Raw genomic sequence first — 19642 nt, 5'->3', positions numbered from 1 at the left:
TACATGTTGGCTCGATTTTGTGTTGGATTGGTTTTATAGCGTTAGGAATTTATTTTCAAAAAAGAAAATGGCCACAGTTTAACCAACAAATTAAAAGTTTTTAACCTTAACTTGTAGCCATAGTTTAAACAAATTTTGTACCTTAAAGGCTGCCATTTTAACTCAATTTCCAAAAAAAACCAAATTTAGCAGTTGTTTTTAATGTTTTCCTTTCTTTAGGGAGTTACAAGTTTGTGGGAAGAGTTTAAACTTAGTTTAAACAATTGTATAGTTGTGATATGTTTTATTGTTGGTTAAACTATGAACTTTAGTAAATTAAACTGTGATGAAACTTTGTTGTTAGTATAAAAAGAAATGAGGGAGTTTTCCTAGAAAAGTATTCCAATCTAAAGGATTAAAAAAAAGTAAACTTTAAAGAGCTGTTTTTTATTTCGATGCCAGTGTAAAACGGTTAATGTGGCATATAAATAAAATATTTTTTTTTTACAAACCTAAATTAGTGTTAGAAAACTACAACAAAATAAGTAAAATATATATAAATTTGAAATAATTTCAAAACATATTAACCACCACCACCCCTTCTCCCATCTGCAAAGCTAAGTGTATTTTTTTTATATAAAATTTTAGTTTTTAACAAAAAAAAATCGTCATACGAGTATAAATATTTTATTGCTATATATTCAAAAAGAAATAGTTTATATATTCTTATTAATATATTTACATGCTTAAGTTTTTATTATATTATATACAAATATGAAAAGAAAAGAAATTAGTTTTAAGTTTTAAATATTACTAAATATACATTTAACATACATACATAAATACATATATTCATATATTAAAAAAAAGAAAGAAATTAAATATTATACATTAAATAAAAATACCTAAATATAATTTAAATTTAATTAAAACTTAAAAATTTATTATGATTTTCTACTTTTACTCAAAAATTTGAAGTGAAAAAAATTAAAACCATAACGCCCTCAGAAAAAAAAATCAAGTCTTCTTTAATTGCTTTAAAAGAAAAACTAAAAATTTTATGAAAGAAAATAAATTGTTTATTATAAAAATTATTAAAAATATTCTTATACCTACATAGTAGTTTTTATAAACATTACATTTTCTATTAGATTATCCTTTCATTATCTTCCTTAAAGTCCTTAAAACCCTACTCCCCTATGATTAAACCCGCCCTCCAACTATTTGTAGTACTGCATAAAAATTATTATTATTACTAAAGGAAAAACACAAAAATCTATTTCAATAAAATTATTTTCAAATAAATTTGAATTGAAATTTCTATTTAAAAAAAATATATGAAAAATTACACAAAAATTATAAAATAACAATTCGTTTTTCTTAATGATCATGGAATGAGACATTTTCAACAAGGTTGTATTTTTAGTTTAAAAAAAATACATATATAAATATTTAATAATATGGCGGTCAATGTTATGTGTTTTTGTTGCATTTCCTCATATTTTGTGCGTGAAAATAGATTAACAGAGATTCTCAAAAATGTCTGAAAAAGTTGCAGTAATAAAAATATTGCGTTTTATATTTGTACAATTGTATGCAGTTGTGGTTATCAGCAATAGCAGCTTAACTAGAAAATTAGACTTTTGGAAGAAAAATTACTTATTTACATTTCTTAAAGAACTATTGAAAAACAAGATCCGGGTCCAAATTATGGCATATGTAGCTTGTCTAGACTACAGATTAGTCTTGACTTTAGATCCGTCTTTAGTCTTGATTGTAGATCAGTCTATAAACATGACTACAGATCATTTTATAGTCATAAATTTGGATCAGTCTTTACTATAGAAATATAGATCAGTCAATAGTCTTGACTGTAGATCAGTCTATATACTTGACTGTAGATCAGTCTATAGTCTTGGCTATAGATCAATCTATAGTCTTGGCTATAGATCAGTATATAGTCTTGACTATAGATCACTCTATAATTTTGACTATAGATCAATCTATAGTCCTAACAATAGATCAATCTGTAGTCTTAACTATAAAACAGTCTATAGTCTTGACTATAGAGCAGTCTATAGACCTGACTATATATCAATCTATAGTATTGACTATAGATCAGTCTATAGTATTGACTATAGATCAGTCTATAGTCTAGACTATAGATAAGTTTATAGTCTGGACTATAGATCAGATTATAGTCTTAACTATAGATCAGTTTATAGTCTTAACTATAGATCAGTCTATGGTCTTGACTATAGATCAGTGTATAGTCTTGACTATAGATCAGTGTATAGTCTTGACTGTAGATCAGTCTATAATAATGACGGATCAGTCTATGGTAATAACTATAGATCAGTCTATAGTATTGGGTATTGAACAGTATGTAGACCAGATGTATAGATCATAACTATAGTTCAATCTTCAAACTTTTTAAATACCAACTTTACAATCGATTGTAAATCGTTTTAAATATTATTAATAAAAAGCAATATATCTAACAAGTTTGAGAACCACTGGAAATTAGTGTATTATAATTTTGTCAAGCCTCAAAGTATACCCCACATTTTCATGGATGGTGCAGATCTACAAATTTGTTAATTAACAGAATGTTAAATTACTAAGAAAGAAAATTAAAAATTTTGATCATAGACGAAAAAATTGATGAATTGGATACCCCACTGTCATCTCATTCCAAGTGACTTTGGAAAACCTGAAAAACAGGAGATAGATTTTTCAGATTAATTTTAGAAAACAAAATTCCGAAATGGACGAAAGTTTTCTCATATTGTTTAGCAGTACAAAAAAATATTTTTTAATAAAGAAGATTTTAGCTAATTACCTTTTTTCCGCTAATTGTATTTAGGGCTGACTTTAATGATTGATTACTGGTATAAAAGCGGAATATTTATTCATTTTAAAAGAATTTTAACAAATATTTATTTATTTAATAAACAATAAGTGTTGACGAGTGAGATTATTTTAAAATTATTTAGAAATGTTTAAGCAGTTGAAGTATTATTTTAATTGATGTATACAAATATAAACTAATTAGTGAATTGTACTTAAAGAATGTGGAGAATTTATAATTTTTGTAATATTTATAAAACAGGTTACAAAGAAAGTCAACCCTTTATTCCACCTATTTACTTGAATCAAAGCAATGAGTTTAAATATTCGTATAAAATAAAAGCAATTCAATCGTATGAGTAAATGTTCTATCCTCTGTTAATTTATTTTACGATAGTTCCAGAGATAGAACAATTATAATGGTTTAACTGTACTAATTGTATGTGTTTAAACTGGACTAGAACCGAACTATAACAGAACTGCAACAGAACTAGAACAGAACTGGAAAAGAACTAGAACAGAACTATAACAGAACTAGAACAGAACTAGAACAGAACTAGAACAGAACTAGAACAGAACTAGAACAGAACTAGAACAGAACTAGAACAGAACTAGAACAGAACTAGAACAGAACTAGAACAGAACTAGAACAGAACTAGAACAGAACTAGAACAGAACTAGAACAGAACTAGAACAGAACTAGAACAGAACTAGAACAGAACTAGAACAGAACTAGAACAGAACTAGAACAGAACTAGAACAGAACTAGAACAGAACTAGAACAGAACTAGAACAGAACTAGAACAGAACTAGAAAAGAACTTGAATAGAACATAACTGAAACTGAAATATAACTAACCTAGTACTGAAGTAAAAAGAAATGGAATGTGTGTATATATAGTGCAGTTTATAGTCAGGACTAAATCTAGCCCATTTTACTTTCTTTACTATATTCCATTATGGCCTTCAATCTTAAATAAAGTGCAATCTAAGTTTATGACTATAGTCTTAGCATTAGACGAGAGCTTTATGGTTGAGCATTCTTTCAACGTCCACCTATTTCCAATAATATGTACATGTATTCCAAAGAAGCTATTTTTCTGTAATTAATAAAAGTTCCTAATTATGAATTTTTTTTCGGAAAAAAATAAAACCAATTTTAAAAAAAATCTCTTTTACATCACTTCAATATATATATTTAGCATTAATTTAAAAAAAATCTGCAACTATTACAATAATGATCTAAAGTTAAACTTAAGATTAAAAAATATTCATTTGTTGAGTTTCTTTATGTTTCGACTTTTATTTTAAATATTTTGTATAAAAAATTGTATGTTTTATTTTTTATATATATTGTGACTCTTCTGACCTTAAACCTTAAATTAAAATAAAAAAATAATGTAGAATTTATTTTCTTTTGCAAATAAAATATTAAGCCCAAAACAAACAAAAAATATCGTATTTACTAGTTCTACTTATTAACTAAAAAATATATATAATAATAATTAATAAACAACAGTTTAAAGAAATTTTATATAAAAAATAAAATATTTATAAATGAATGTATGAAGTTTTTTTATACAATTTGTGACGCCAAGTCGTTTTAATCGTTAATTAAAATAATAAAATTATAGTTTTTTTGATCTTAAAAATGTCATTTTTTGTGCTCGTTACGGATCACAGTGAACTGTTGGTTTAAAGAAAAGAAGTATTTTACAACTTTTTACTCCTCCTCTTCTTTTAATTGACAATTAAAAATGATGTTATATTTTATAAGTACAGGGTGTGAAAAACACATGAACATGAAGGGATCTAGGAGGGGGAAATGTAGAGGGAATCAAACTGCAAAGTTTGAAAGAAAACTTAACAAACTATATATATTTATAAAAAAACATATGCCACCCACATTTAAAATTTAAAAATATTTGTAATAGAGTTTTGCATTTTTAGTTTTCTCTGCCATAACCCTAAAAAAGTAATTCGCAAAAAAATTGGACTCTAGTTCGATTTCTTCATTTTATACAGAAGCAGTAATAATAATAAGTACTTTGCTTGTTTTTTTAATAAATTGTAATTATACAAATATAGTATATAATAGACCTAACTTATTTTTACATAGAGACAGAAAAGAAGTGTGATCGGATGAAGGAGACTACAGAGGAAAGTTTGGTAAATATAATGATAATTGTTTTTATTTTTCTAATATTTTTGTTTTTGTTCCTTCGCCTTCTTTTTCTGCATATCGATTTGAGCGGTGGCCAAATAATTGGAACCCTCTAAATGCAAAGTACTTTGTCTGTGAGAATTACGTATTAAACAAAATACCGATATTAGAAGGAGTAAAGCGCCGAGAGCAAAGAATACTATTATCAAAATAACACGTATTTTGGGAGGTACTGTAGCGGCAAAGTTCATTAGATCGGTTATTTCATCGGGCAGACTGTCAATACCTTCTTCAAACCACAATATGGGGAAAATGATATCGGGGAAATTGGCCACTTGTTTAATATCGAAAACTTGACTGACAGCCAAGTTAATTTGTACGCGAGCACGGGCTCTTAGGGTGGTGCCCATATCCTGGAGAGAGAGAAAAAAAGAAAAAATATTGATATAAATAGTTCACGATCAGACTATAGTCTTGGCAAGACTGCAGTTCAGTATATAATCTTATCTAAGTTTTTTATAGTTTAAACTAGACTGTAGTCCAGTATATAGTTCAGTAAACAGTCATGACTATAGTTGAGTCTAAACCATTGTCCTGTTTATTTAGTGTAGATTATAGACTGCACCATAGTTCGGACAATAAACTGGTCTATAGTCTTGACTATAATGCAATCTATAATCTGGGCTATTGTACAGTCTTTAGTCTAGTCTATATCTTTAATCTTAGTATAAACGTTAGTCCACTATATAGTTCAGACCATTCGCGGTTCCGCCGAGGGGATGGTAAAAGGGAAATGTGTAGTCTATATTATAGACTAGACTATTGTATAGACTAAAGTTTATGCTCTAGATTGAACTATAGTCTAGACTAGGATCCATCCTATAAACATGTCTATAGTTTACAGTAGAGTCTAAAGTCTGGACAGTTATTCAGTCTATAGTTTACACTATTGTTCAGTCTGTATTCTAGACTATATGTCACTCTATAGTCTACACTATAGTCCAGTCTGAAGTTTACACTATAGTCCATTATATAGTCTAGAACTCTATTGTTTAGGCCATATTCCAGATTAATTTTCAGTCTATAAGTCTAGCATATTATTAAGTCTATAAATCTAGACTATAGTCTAGTTTATAGTCCAGACCATACTCCTGTCTAGACACCTTTCTTTCAGCCATAGTTCTGTGTTTAGACTAGACAACAACTATAGTTCTTTCTATAGTTTAAACCAGTCAATAGTTTAGGCATTAGCCCAGTTTGTAGTCTAGATTTTAGTGCAGTTTATAGTCTAAACTTCAGTCGAATTTATACTCTAGACTATAGTCCAGACTATACTCTAGACCATAGTCCAGACTATAGTCTAGGCTATAGTCCAATCAAAAGTCTAAACCTTAGTCATGCCTCTAGTTTAAACCATAGTCAAGTTTATAGTCTAGTTTATAGTCTAGACTACAGTCCATTCTATAGTTTAAACTTAATTGTCTCGACTATAGTTTAAATGATCTATTTTGACAAAAAACTTACAGGTTGTACATCAATAAAAAGTTGATGTTTCTCCTTTTCTGGTGGTGAAATGCCATCGACAGCGGTACGCAAACTATCATCAGCCAAATAGAAATGAGGGAAACTTAGCATTATAGGAGAATCTAAAAATACACAACAACAACAACAAAAATTAAAACAAATCCCGTCTTATAAAACATGTCAACCCTACACACTTACCATATTGACACAATGAAACATTGAATAAACCATTTGGTGCACAGGAAGGCTGACCGGCTGGACAGAAACACATATTATCGGGATTTGATTCAACATCAGCGAATACATTGGTGGGTGGTGTAAAACGGAAGCCCTTAACACCGGCCTTAGTTTCAACAGTCTTCTCATAGACTAGTGGCAAAAGGCGACACAAGTCTTTGTCGTAAATGTGTAGTATACGATCTTCTTTGATGTGAGGTGGGAAGATGGAACCGTCAGTGCCATTTAAAACATTACATTCATCCGATAACCAATGAGGTAGATGCGAACGGCCATTGTACTTGTCAATAATACCGAATTTGGTGACATCATCGACGCCACTAAAGATAGTAACACGATCCTGAAACAAAGAATTATTGTTATTTTATAAAATAATTTACCAGGAAATATGGTTCAGTTTATGGAACATTTTTTAATGCGCCGTTTTCTTTGTTTCTTTTTTTATGGGCCGGGGAATTAAAATTGTAAATATTTTTTTCTGTGAAAATAATACATTGTTTATTGTTGTAGTTTTGTTTAATAATTTACATTAATTAGCGACGTGTCATATGTTTTTGTGTGCAATTATTCTTTTAAAAAAATATATATTTCTTTAAATGAAAGATCTTTTCGTTAAACAATATTCTTTTGTTATAAATTTTGTAGCCGGTGGTTAAGAAATTTTAATTTTTTTTTATAAAATTTTGCAAAATATTTTGTACATTTTTGTTTTTGTGTCACTTTTAGCACCTACAAATATGTATTTTTTGTTTTGAAATACTATTTTTAAATAAAATATTTTACCGGTAAATATAAACAAATATGGCAAAATAGATTAATGAATGAATGAATTGGTTGTTTTATTAAAATGCGAAATTATTTATGTATTCGTTCCATATTATTTAACAAAATTATACTATTTTTATGCAATACACAACATGGAAGTTTTATGAAATCACGTTTTCTTAAAAGATATTGACCATTTCGATAGAAAAAAAAAGAAACATGAAAAAAGAAAGTCTTAATCATGATGACTCAGTTTTTTTATGATTTCTTCAAAAACAATCAAATAAATTACCTAACACTTTAATTTGATATAAAATAGATAATTATGGCACTTTGTTATTAAACCTCAGATTCCTCTATCTCAGTTTCAAGTATTTCAAATTCTGCTTCAACTTACCGTTGATGTACCATTTTTGCCATACATTAAACCGAATTCTTCATAGGGCAGTTTCTGTTCTTTGGGTACAACATCTTTGGCTAATTTCAAAAGAGGATCTTCATAGCCCCACAAAAGCTGACCCACCGACACTTGTACAAAAGGCTTAATTTTCAAAATATCCATAATACTAGCCATGGCCAAACGTAAAAATCTAATAAATTAAAAAAAAAATACCAAATTAATTTATGAACAAACAAATAAAAATAACTCCAACAAATACCTGGCAGCATGTTTACTTTGTGAAGTGGCACTCAACATGGGTATATTGGGTACAATAACTACATCATCATCGGAACCGGCAGATAATTCTTCACGGAAGACATAAATTTTCTTGAGATTATAACTCAAGGTGCCATTATCATTTTGTACAATATTAACTTTTTCCCAAGATTCTCTAAAATTAAGAAAAAAATAATCATAATATATTATCTCTTTAAAACAAACTTCTTCTTTTAAAAACTTACGTATACACATAGGGACCCACTTCATCTACAATAGGCTTAGAGCCATTACTTAAAAACTCATTGGCATTTGTGACATTATATACATAAACGGAAATTTTTGGTTCTACTGGTGGTTTCGACCACCAGCCATATGTTTGTCCACCCGGCTTTAAGGCCACCTGAGAATTTATGATTACATTAATTAAAGCGTAAAATTGACAGGCCACCAGTATGCCCAAGATCAGCAGACACACGGAGACGCCTATTGTGAACCCTGTAAGGGAGAAAAAATAAACAAAGAATTTTGTTCAGCCATAATATGAATATAAAAATACATTTAGTAGAGATATAAAGGAAATATACAAGAAAAAGTCACAATAATTCATATTAATTACAACAAAAAAAGAATTATTAATATTTATCGTAATTATTAATACTTAAGCGCTTGATGAATGTTCATTTTAGTATGTATACAGTACGCAGCAAAAGTATGTGAATAACAAACAATTGTTATAAATATTTATATATTTAGTCTATACTCTACTATATAGTCTATTCTTTAGTCTAGTCTATAGTCTAGTCTATAGTCTAGTCTATAGTCTAGTCTATAGTCTAGTCTATAGTCTAGTCTATAGTCTAGTCTATAGTCTAGTCTATAGTCTAGTCTATAGTCTAGTCTATACTCTAGTCTATAGTCCAGTCTATAGTCTAGTCTATAGTCTAGTCTATAGTCTAGTCCTTTACTATCGGCTAAACTATAGGCTAGACTATAGGCCGATATAGGTAACCGATTACTTCCTTTATACTTGTTGCTTTTGTCAACGATCATTAGGTCAACAAGGGCAATATCATCAATCTCAACCATAAATATATGAAAAAACATATTTAATCAAAGGTTCACTTATATATAATGCACTGTAGTGCAAGTTTAATTAAATATACTAATATTAAATACTTTAATAGTTGTTATTATTGTTATAATTTGTATGTACAATAAGATTACAAATACGACTACATATGTATGTATTTATAATGTAGTCTTCTACGATCGACAATTACACATTTTTTTGCTTTATTGCATTTTGCTGGCTATTTAGTGATCTTAACTTGTCACGTCTTGTCATACAGACACAGTCCATCATACAAAGTGCAATTTCATTTTTATTACACACATCCATGCTATATAGTATACGACATTATTGCAATGATCAAAACGTTCCCTCGCCAACAACAAGTGAAAACATTTTTTATTTAAATTTTATTTGAATTCGTTTCTTTTAGATTTTTACTTAATTTTTTTCATAATATTGCACATTGTGTTGCATTTAAATCATGTTTAATTAATTGTAATGAACGTGTGTTAGTTATTAGATAGTAAATTTTTACAATGACTGGTTCCAGTAACCAAGAATCTGGCGGACGTCTGTATACATGGATTTCTATATTTTATGGTCTTAATGTCACTTCTATTTATAAAAGTGTTTTTATGATAAATAAGTGAATTCTTAGGAAATATATTTGAAATGTTAGATATCGTTTTTCTTTTTTCGAGGCGGTAATTTATTATTATTATTTTTTTTTTTTTGTTTTTGCTTTTTTTCCACATGAATCAGTTTAATTAGAAAATAATTATCTTATTATCTACTTTATAATTTATTGTATTAATTAAAACTAAATTAACAAATAAAATCTTACAAAATATTTTTTTATTTAAGTCGCTCGACGCCTAATTCATATGAAAATAGTTGTTTATTAATTATTATTATATTTTCAATAATTTTATAGATTTCTAATTAATCCGCTGTAACAATTATAATTATTTAATCTGAAACGTAACTGGAAAACTATTTTATTTGTTTTTTGATGCTGTGTGTGTGCATTGTAATTTGAAATAATTACTAAAGTAAATTCAAGTACGATAGTACCAGTTATGTATTTTATAGTAATAAAGTGTAAGCGATTTTTTTTTCATGGGAATTTTTAATTTTTAAGATTCTAGAAAGTAAAACATTTAAATTAGATTAGTGATGTTTAATTTTGTTAAAACTTAAATTATTTGGTATTCAATTATATTTGTAATACTATGGCACTTTTCTGTAATAAACAGAATTACTTTTGCAACATTTCACCAGACTATAGACTAAAATACAGTTAATACTATAGACTAGATTTTACTCTAGACTGTAGTGTAAATTCTATACCAGGCTGTTGTTAAGACTATAGACCGGTCTAGGGCACAGACTAAATTGTACTCCAGATTGGACTCTATACTACAAGATTACCGTCTAGACTATAGACTTAACTGTAGTATAGACAATAAACTTGACTATAAACTTGACTGTAAACTAGACTATAGACAAGACTACATTCAGACCATTCACAAGAGTGTAGTCTACACAATTGGCAAGCCTGTAGTCTACACCACTGACAAGACTGTAGTCTACACCACAGACAAGCCTATAGTCAAGACTTATAGACTAGATTATAGTCAGGACTTATAGACTAGACTGTAGTCTGGACCATAGACTAGACTGTAGTCTGGACCATAGACTACACTGTAGTCTGGACCATAGACTACACTGTAGTTTGGACCATAGACTAGACTGCAGTCAAGACTACAGACAAGACTGTTGCATAGACTATAGTTAGGCAACAGTGAAATCTAGACTATAGACAAAACAGTATTTACACAACAGTGAAGTCTAGACTATAGAGAAGATCGGATTGCAGACTAACGGTTAGACTGTAGTGCAGGCTATATACTAGACTTAAGTCTAGACCAACCACTGACTGTAGTCTATACCGAAGACTAGACTGTAGTCCATACCATAGATTAGACAGTTGTCTAGATTGTAGAGTACACTGTAGATAGACAACAGTTAACCTTTGTCTATAGAAAAGACTATAGTTAGACAACAGTGTTGTCTAGACTATATACAAGACCGTAGTAAAGACTATAGATTAGCCTGTAGTGTAGATTTTAGAATTGACTTTATTCCAGACTATAGACCGGATTATAGAATAAACTGTACTCTAGACTTTAGATTAGCCTGAATTCTATCCTATAGACTACATTATAGTCTTTACTATAACATAGATTATAGTCCAAACTATAGACTATATTGTTGTATACTTTAAACATTCGATTACACTGCAGTTTAGTCTATAGACTTAACTATAATTTAGATTATAAACTATACAATAGATTACACTATAGTCTGTAATCTGTACTGTAGACCAAACTGTGGTATAGACTACAGACAGACAAAAATGAAGTATAGACTATAGACCTAGCTGTTTATAGATTATGAACTAGACTGCAGTCTAGGCTGTAGTCTGGGCTGTACGCTAGACTGTTATTTAGGCTATACACCTGAATGTAGACTAAGCTGTATTTCAAACTATAGAATAGACATAATGTTATTCTATAGACTATATACTAACCTGTAGTTTACTAGAATTACTGGATTAGATCTAGAAAATAATCTAAACTATAAACTATTTTGAAGACCATAATATAGATCATACCTTAGTATAGATTAGACTAAATTCTAGACCGTAGACTAGATACTTTTCTAAAACACTTGTAGTGTGGACTATAAATGAGACTGTATAGTGGACTATAGTTTGAACTATAAACTAAACAATAGCCTGCCCTCTAGACTAGACTAAACCCACATTATAGAGAAACTTTTATTTGTATTTGATCATTCTAGATCAATAAAATTGAAAAGAATTTGCCATAATTTCAAATAATTCCTACTGACCACTTTACGGATCTACATTTGGAAACGATAGACTTATGGTATTAATAACCATTACTTACTACTTTGTTAGAACTAAAGCTGTGCTTGAATTTAAATTAGAAATTTTTTTTATAATAATTTTTTTAATTCGTATTATTTTCTAAACTATTTTAGGAAATTTTCTTTCCCTTGAAGGAAGCCTTATTTAGCTGTCACAACTGACAAATAAAATTACAACAAAACAACAAATATGACATATAATATGATAAAGACGCGATAGATAGATGATGATGATGTTTTTGTAAATGATAATAAACCTGCAATTTGTTAATTTTTGCAAATAAAAAATTTCTAATAATTGCTGATTACAAACAAGTATTTGTTTGTATGTGTGTGTGTATGTAGATGAAGAGATAGAGATTGTTGATTCAATGTTAAAATTTAATTAAACAAATAGGAATATTAATTAGTAATTAATAAAAATATAATAATTCAACACAATCGTATATACAACGATATAAATACATACATACAAATATTAAAATGCGAATTCATTAAGTTTCAAGCTAAAGTATCAAGAGATTTAATTTATTTAATTATAAGGAAAATATTTAAGATTTAATTTTAGTTTTCTAGAGTTAAATGAATACTTACACCATTTTCTCAGATATGTACTGGATAATTTTGTACAAAGTTTGTGCTTTTGACCATTCATAGTAATTTCATACAGTTATAAAGCTGAAAATATAGAATTGAAAATTATATATGTAATTAGTACAAACAAATACATACATACATATCTATGTTTATAATAATATATTAAATTTTAATTATAAATTCTAACCCTGATATTACATATTTGTTAAAACTTTAACCTTAATTTAAACGTCTAGGGTTTGTTTTTTTGTTTTAAACGAGAGCATTTTATATTGTTTTTGACATTTTAGTTAAATTGAGGTTAGAATTTTGAAATTGTTGTGTTAAGCTGTTAAAACATAATTGGTTTTCAATAAAGATTTTGAAATAAAATTAAAAAATACTTTAATTAAAATACATAATAATAAAACACTTGTTTGCTAACAATTAGAAAAACAAAATGTAATGAATATTGAAAATATTTCAAAATATTTTAGAAATACAACCTTGCATTTAAACCAATTGTGTTGTTGTTGTTGTTGTTTGGCGTGACGAAACAACAATGAACTGTCAAATACTTTTTTGTCGAAATTAACAAATAAACAAGAATATTTTTGTTGATTTATTTTGTGGTTTTTGTTTAAGATCACTTTCAAGTATTTGAAATGCAGGTTATAACGTCTGTCAGTTAATAATTTGGCAAGCAAGAAGCAAATGAAATTAAACTTATTAACAGTTCACAGTTTTATATTATTTTGAAAAATTATAAAAAAAAAATCCAATTTTAAATAAAATAAACACATTAATTCTAAGAAAAAAAATTATTTAAATATTTCTTTAGTTTAATGAATTAACAAGTATTTACACTCAGACAAAACGTTGAACAGAATGTTAAACTTTGTACTCCCATAACTATATAGGTATACATATGTATACATATACATGAAGTATATGCTGGCAATTAAATCAACAACAACAAACATCTTTTAAATATTTTAATAATTTTTGGAAAAAAAAATAGCAACAACTTGCTGGTAAAAAAAGAAGTCATCAAATCATCAAAACAAATGGGAGGCTTTTTAAATGGGTTGGTTAAATTTGATTTAATCTTCAAAGGTTTGTTTAGTGTTAAATCAAATTAAACGTAAAATTTAAAACCGGTTTAATAACACACAGATAAAACACTCACACTTACAACTACATACATACGTACGTACGTACAACCACAAAAACACACTTAATTTGACATTCGCACGAATCTTTACGAAAATTACAACAATAATAATAATAATAAAAAAGAAACGTAACAACCAAAAAACAACAACTACACTCTTACACAAAATTAGACGCACATTTTGTGCTAAACTGACTGACTGTATTGTGACTGACTAACACTTTGACTTGACAACTTGACTTTGAATTCATTACAAATCACAACGAAATCAAAAAAAAAAAAATCATAAGAAAAATTATTTATTTTATATGTATTTAGTTGTTGCATTTATTGTTTGTTGTTGTATTAAATTTATGCTTTTTAAACTTTAACACAAAACACAAAATTACGCTATTTCAATTGTAACCAATTTAGAGGCCAATTTCTATAATAAAATTAAAACAACAACAAGTGACTAGCTTTATTTATGTGTTTTTTTTCGTATTCAATTACCCTCATATTGTTTTTTATAAATCTTATAATTTTTTTATGTTATTAGTGCTTAAGCACTTTTTTGAATATTTAAATAATTAAGAAATGTTTTTTTTTTAATTTTTAAAAAATGAATGCATGATTGAAACGTTTAGCAAAGTCCTACATTAGCATGATTAATTGGGGTTGTTTTTTTAAATACTTCATTAACTGTAAGATCGTGCAAAAATAGCTTGACACCTACACCATTTTGTAGTTCTACTTAAGAACTCTTGAATCTTAAACTGGAAACTACGGAAAGGTATCTATCTATTTATCTATCTATCTATTTCTCTATCTATCTATCTATCTATCTATCTATCTATCTATCTATCTATCTATCTATCTATCTATCTATCTATCTATCTATCTATTTATTTATTTATCTATCTATCTATCTATCTATCTATCTATCTATCTATCTATCTATCTATCTATCTATCTATCTATCTATCTATCTATCTATATATCTAGCTAGCTAGCTAGCTATCTATCTATCTATCTATCTATCTATCTATCTATCTATCTATCTACCTATCTATCTCTCTATTTCTCTATATCTCTATCTATCTATCTATCTATCTATCTATCTATCTATCTATCTATCTATCTATCTATCTATCTATCTATCTATCTATCTATCTATCTATCTCTCTATCTATCTATCTATCTATCTCTCTATCTCTCTATCTCTCTATCTCTCTCTCTCTCTATCTATCTATCTATCTATCTATCTATCTATCTATCTATCTATCTATCTATCTATCTATCTATCTATCTATCTATCTATCTATCTATCTATCTATCTATCTATCTATCTATCTATCTATCTATCTATCTATCTATCTATCTATCTATCTATCTATCTATCTATCTATCTATCTATCTATCTATCTATCTATCTATCTATCTATCTATCTATCTATCTATCTGTCCGTCATGAAAAAAATATCTTCATTAAACAAAACTTTTGTCGCAGCCTATGAGTTGTCATTATGTTTGCAATCTGTAGGGTATTTCAAATTTATTGATGTCAACAATTAACATCTTTTAGTTAATTTGCTTTTTTTTTTCAAAATTTACGTGCAAAATTTCAAATTGACCAAAGAAAAAAGGGGATTTTTTTGTGTATTGTTATTTTTTATCTAAACAAAAAATTAAAAAAATAAAAGCATTTTATGTGTTTGAGTTTTTAAGTGTTAAATTAATAAATCTTTAATTATTTTTTTATGGCTTTACTTTTAAAGAGTTTTGTTTTTTTTTGAATAATTTTTTAACAAAAGAAACACACAATTTAGTAAATATTTCTGGTATTGCGATAACATCGTATTAAATTCAATATAATTTTATTGTATTAGTTTCTCAAAACACATTCAAGCAGAAACTTTTAAATAACAGAAGCGTGCCAATGGGAAGGAGAAATTTAAGTTAGTATTTCCTGTTAAGGTTTGGTATAATCGTCTAATACGCTTAAGTTTTACTAAAATATTAACTGCAATTTTAGAAATAAGTTTAAACACTTTGTTTTGGGACTCATTTGAAGTCTATATGACTGCAGCACGATTATGCACTCGGGTTTTTTTTTTTTGTAAGTAAGAGAGTACGTTTGTTAATGCTTCATTCTCAAACAGACTTTATAAATTTTTATAAAAAAAACACGCACGACTTGTGCCATGCAACCGAAATACTTGCATCAAGTTAACTATTACAACAAAAATAGCTAATGGCTAGTGAAATATACAGACCTAGTAGATATCCACATATATATACTAGATAAATCCCCCTATATAGCTAGATACATATTTATGTTTGCTACAACCATACATACATATAACAGATAAATATATATATGTATGTATAACTTTAATAATGCAATTTCTGGTTTTCTTCTTACCAAACATTACAAAAATCACAAATCGACCAAAAACCAAAAAAAGACAAAACTATTTATCAGTGAAGCAAGTTGTTTTGTCCAACTTGCCAATACATTCATACATACATACTACACTTGTAAGCTAAACCAGCTTATGAAAAAGAAGAAATAAAACAACAACTACAACCGATTTTTTGATGTTTATTACTGCATCTAGGAAGTACTCTATATTACAGGTGTTTTACAGCCACAAACTTGAGTTAAGCAGGTCGTTTTTAAAACTGCAAATGAGACAAATTCCTACAAAAATAAAAATACTAAATTTGTAAACTTGTATTTATTGAAACAATTAACTTTTGAATTCATAATCAGCTAAATTTGTTACTGGGACACACGTGGACCCGTAGTAGTATATATAATTATTTCATTTCTGAAATTAAAATAATAGGTTTTCAATGAACTGTTCAGTGAATCTATATGACTTTTTGTCTGGTCCCATATATTGTGAAAGTACTTAAAAGAATACAAAATGACCTGCTACTTCTGAAACATTTATCTGGAACCGCAATATGTACGATTTTAGACTGAGTTTAGTTTTTTTTTATAATAGTAAAAGTTTAAGCACATGTGAAAGCAAGAGTGTAGATAACGGATCAGGTTAATATGTTTCGCTTAGGAATTGATTTTTGACAATTTTGTTGAAAACTTTTTTTATTCTGATCCTGGCAGCTTTATAATATTAGATTATAAACTTAAATCCACAGCTCTATAATAGTAGATTTAATGTTAAATCCACTAACTAATATACTTGTCCATAGACTAGTCAACAGGCTAAATCATTTAATAGACTAGACCATAAACCATAAACGTTTCTATAAACAAAAAAAACAGGTCCATAAACTATACAAGCCGTTTCGGCTTGTATAGTTTATGGACCGCCGGTAATATTTTTCAAGCCGCGCCGCCGCCGTCTTTTTTCGGCTCAAAAGCTAAGTCGGCTTAAACGTAGCCGCTGATAAAGATTGGAATCACACATGTATTTCGGAAAATAAATTCATCAATTTGAACGGAGTTGCCACTATTTTAAATTATTATTGCATATTGAAAATTGTTGCCACACAATATAGTGCTAATATTAAAATTGTGAAAACTACTATAAATGTAGAGACTGGTTTCTATATAACAGACTATTATACAGATATTTTTCAATAGAATAAATGCTTATAAGGTCAATTTCTGAAGAAAAGTTTAAATTGAGCCGATAATTTAGCCGCCGGCTACCTAAAATGATTGCCCGCCGCCGCCGATCATTTTACATCGGCTTGCATCTCTGTCTGTCAATGAAATAATCGCCTAGCCCAAAAAAATTGCCAATAGACAAGTCCAAAGAGTAATCAAAAGTCTAATCCATAGACTAGTCATTAATTTAATCCATAGATTAGTCAATAGATCAATCAATCAAACAATAATTAGTCAGTGGTCCAATCAATAGAATAACCAAGGAACTAGTTCATAGATTAGTCAATAATCAATAATATATGAGCACAAAAGGGTCTTTTAAATTCGAACAATCCCAATGCAAAAAAATTACATATTTAACATATGTGGTTCTATCTTAAGAATAAGCCATTCATTTTGATTCTCTTGCAACGGACTTTAAAATTGGTTATCAGGTATGGGAAATTAATATTTTAAAATGAAATAAAACAATATTCAAATATATTTTCTGGAGCAGAGAGATAGAATTAATTATATATGTAGAAAGTAGACAAAAACAGTAAGTGATCATTAGTCTCTCCATGTCGCTAAGCGTATCACTTAATTATTTACTAAAGGATATAAGCAGATAATCAATCAAAGGACTCGGTTGATAAGCAAAAAAGCGATTCGTAGGTCTCTAAAAATTAAAAAAAAAAGGTTCAAAACTGAATTCCAAATATTTTAAATAATAAAAATTTATATATTTATCTTTCCAAACCTGCATAATACGATCAGCACATTTTTTTTTCTATATATATTTTTAGTAAACACAAATCTTTTTCCAAAACCAGTTTTAGTTTAGAACGCACAACTAAAGAGAACTTAAAAATCTAGCTTTAAGCAACAAACCCTTTAAAATTAAAATAAAATAAATTATTTAAAAAAAATGTTGTAAAAATATAGCAAAATTTTCCACCATGATGATAGTGATGATTGAAATGATGAGGTTGTGTTTAGAGTTCAAGGTGGTATAAATACATAAATTAGTATACCATCAAAAGTAACTTTACCACAACATTTATTACAAAAAAAAAAGAAAACAAAATCAAAAAATTCATAAAAAGCGCTAAAGTTATTATTACATGGAATGAGCATACCAAAGTTTCTCAGATTTCATCTCTTCCGTAATAAAATCTTATACTAAGAATTAAAAAAAAAATAGTTACAATCAAGCAAAAGAATTTTATTACAACGATAAAATGAAATTGTTATTTTCAGTTTCAGTTTTATGACAATTGAATTTTATGATTATTATTTTTATGAAAAAATATACAATTGTTAATAATCTTTAGTCAAGCCTGAATGATATTGCAAGTACGTGTAATAATTGTAATTTATTTTATATTAAATATTTTGACAATTTTAAATTATATTCCTACTGTTTACTTTTAATATTTATTAAATTTTTTTCTTTTTAATCAAGGTTATATGCTAATTCTTGTTATTTTTTCGTTTTTCATTTTTTTAATTTTATATATTTCTACAATTTAATCATTAATTTAATTGAATTCTTGATCATGTTTTAACAAAAATTGTCTTTAGAACAAGTTTTATTGTAAGACCTGTTTTCGTTCATATTAATTAATTTAATATTTTATTTTTTTGAAAATTAATTATTTCAAAATATTGAATTTTAAATCGAAAACTTTGGAAATCTTTCCAATTGATTTAAATCTGAAACAAAACTGCATATCTTTTAAAATGTTTTGTTTAAGGTTTTAAAACAATAACTTTTTTGGGTCTATAGCCTTGGTTTATAATCTTAACTATAATTTGACCAAACGTCGTTAATATAGCCCGTCCTACAGTCTTGACTATAGTCTGGTCTACATATAATCTTGACTGGCCTATAATCTTAACTTTAGTCTCGTCTGTGTGCTATAGTTTTAACTATAGTTTTATCTCTAGTATACTGTTTTATCTAGTCTATAGTCTACTCAAAAGTCTATTCTACAGTCTACTCTAAGGTCTTGTCTATATTCTAGTCTAGTCTGTAGCCTAGTCTATAGTCTAGTCTATAGTCTAGTCTATAGTCTAATCTAT

General features: G+C 27.7%; 1 protein-coding gene across 1 annotated transcript in view; it reads right to left on the bottom strand.

Moving 5' to 3' along the window:
• Positions 1 to 4394: 4394 nt before the first annotated feature.
• LOC111678000 (scavenger receptor class B member 1) overlaps positions 4395 to 19642 on the bottom strand; it is a 28287-nt gene continuing 13039 nt past the window's right edge. Inside the window, exons 2-8 of the mRNA XM_023439223.2 lie at positions 12801 to 12884; positions 8422 to 8674; positions 8178 to 8351; positions 7916 to 8108; positions 6715 to 7093; positions 6517 to 6638; positions 4395 to 5405 (exon numbers count right to left, since the gene is read on the bottom strand). Of these exons, the coding sequence (XP_023294991.1) occupies positions 5028 to 5405; positions 6517 to 6638; positions 6715 to 7093; positions 7916 to 8108; positions 8178 to 8351; positions 8422 to 8674; positions 12801 to 12861 (1560 nt within the window). The 5' untranslated portion in view covers positions 12862 to 12884 and the 3' untranslated portion in view covers positions 4395 to 5027. The remainder of the gene's footprint in view (positions 5406 to 6516; positions 6639 to 6714; positions 7094 to 7915; positions 8109 to 8177; positions 8352 to 8421; positions 8675 to 12800; positions 12885 to 19642) is intronic.

This window comes from Lucilia cuprina, chromosome 6 (genome assembly GCF_022045245.1).
Source record: "Lucilia cuprina isolate Lc7/37 chromosome 6, ASM2204524v1, whole genome shotgun sequence".
In the NCBI taxonomy this organism is placed as follows: Eukaryota; Metazoa; Arthropoda; class Insecta; order Diptera; family Calliphoridae; genus Lucilia; species Lucilia cuprina.
The sequence above is the reverse complement of the archived record's forward strand: the minus strand, read 5'-3'. Positions and strand labels throughout refer to the sequence as shown.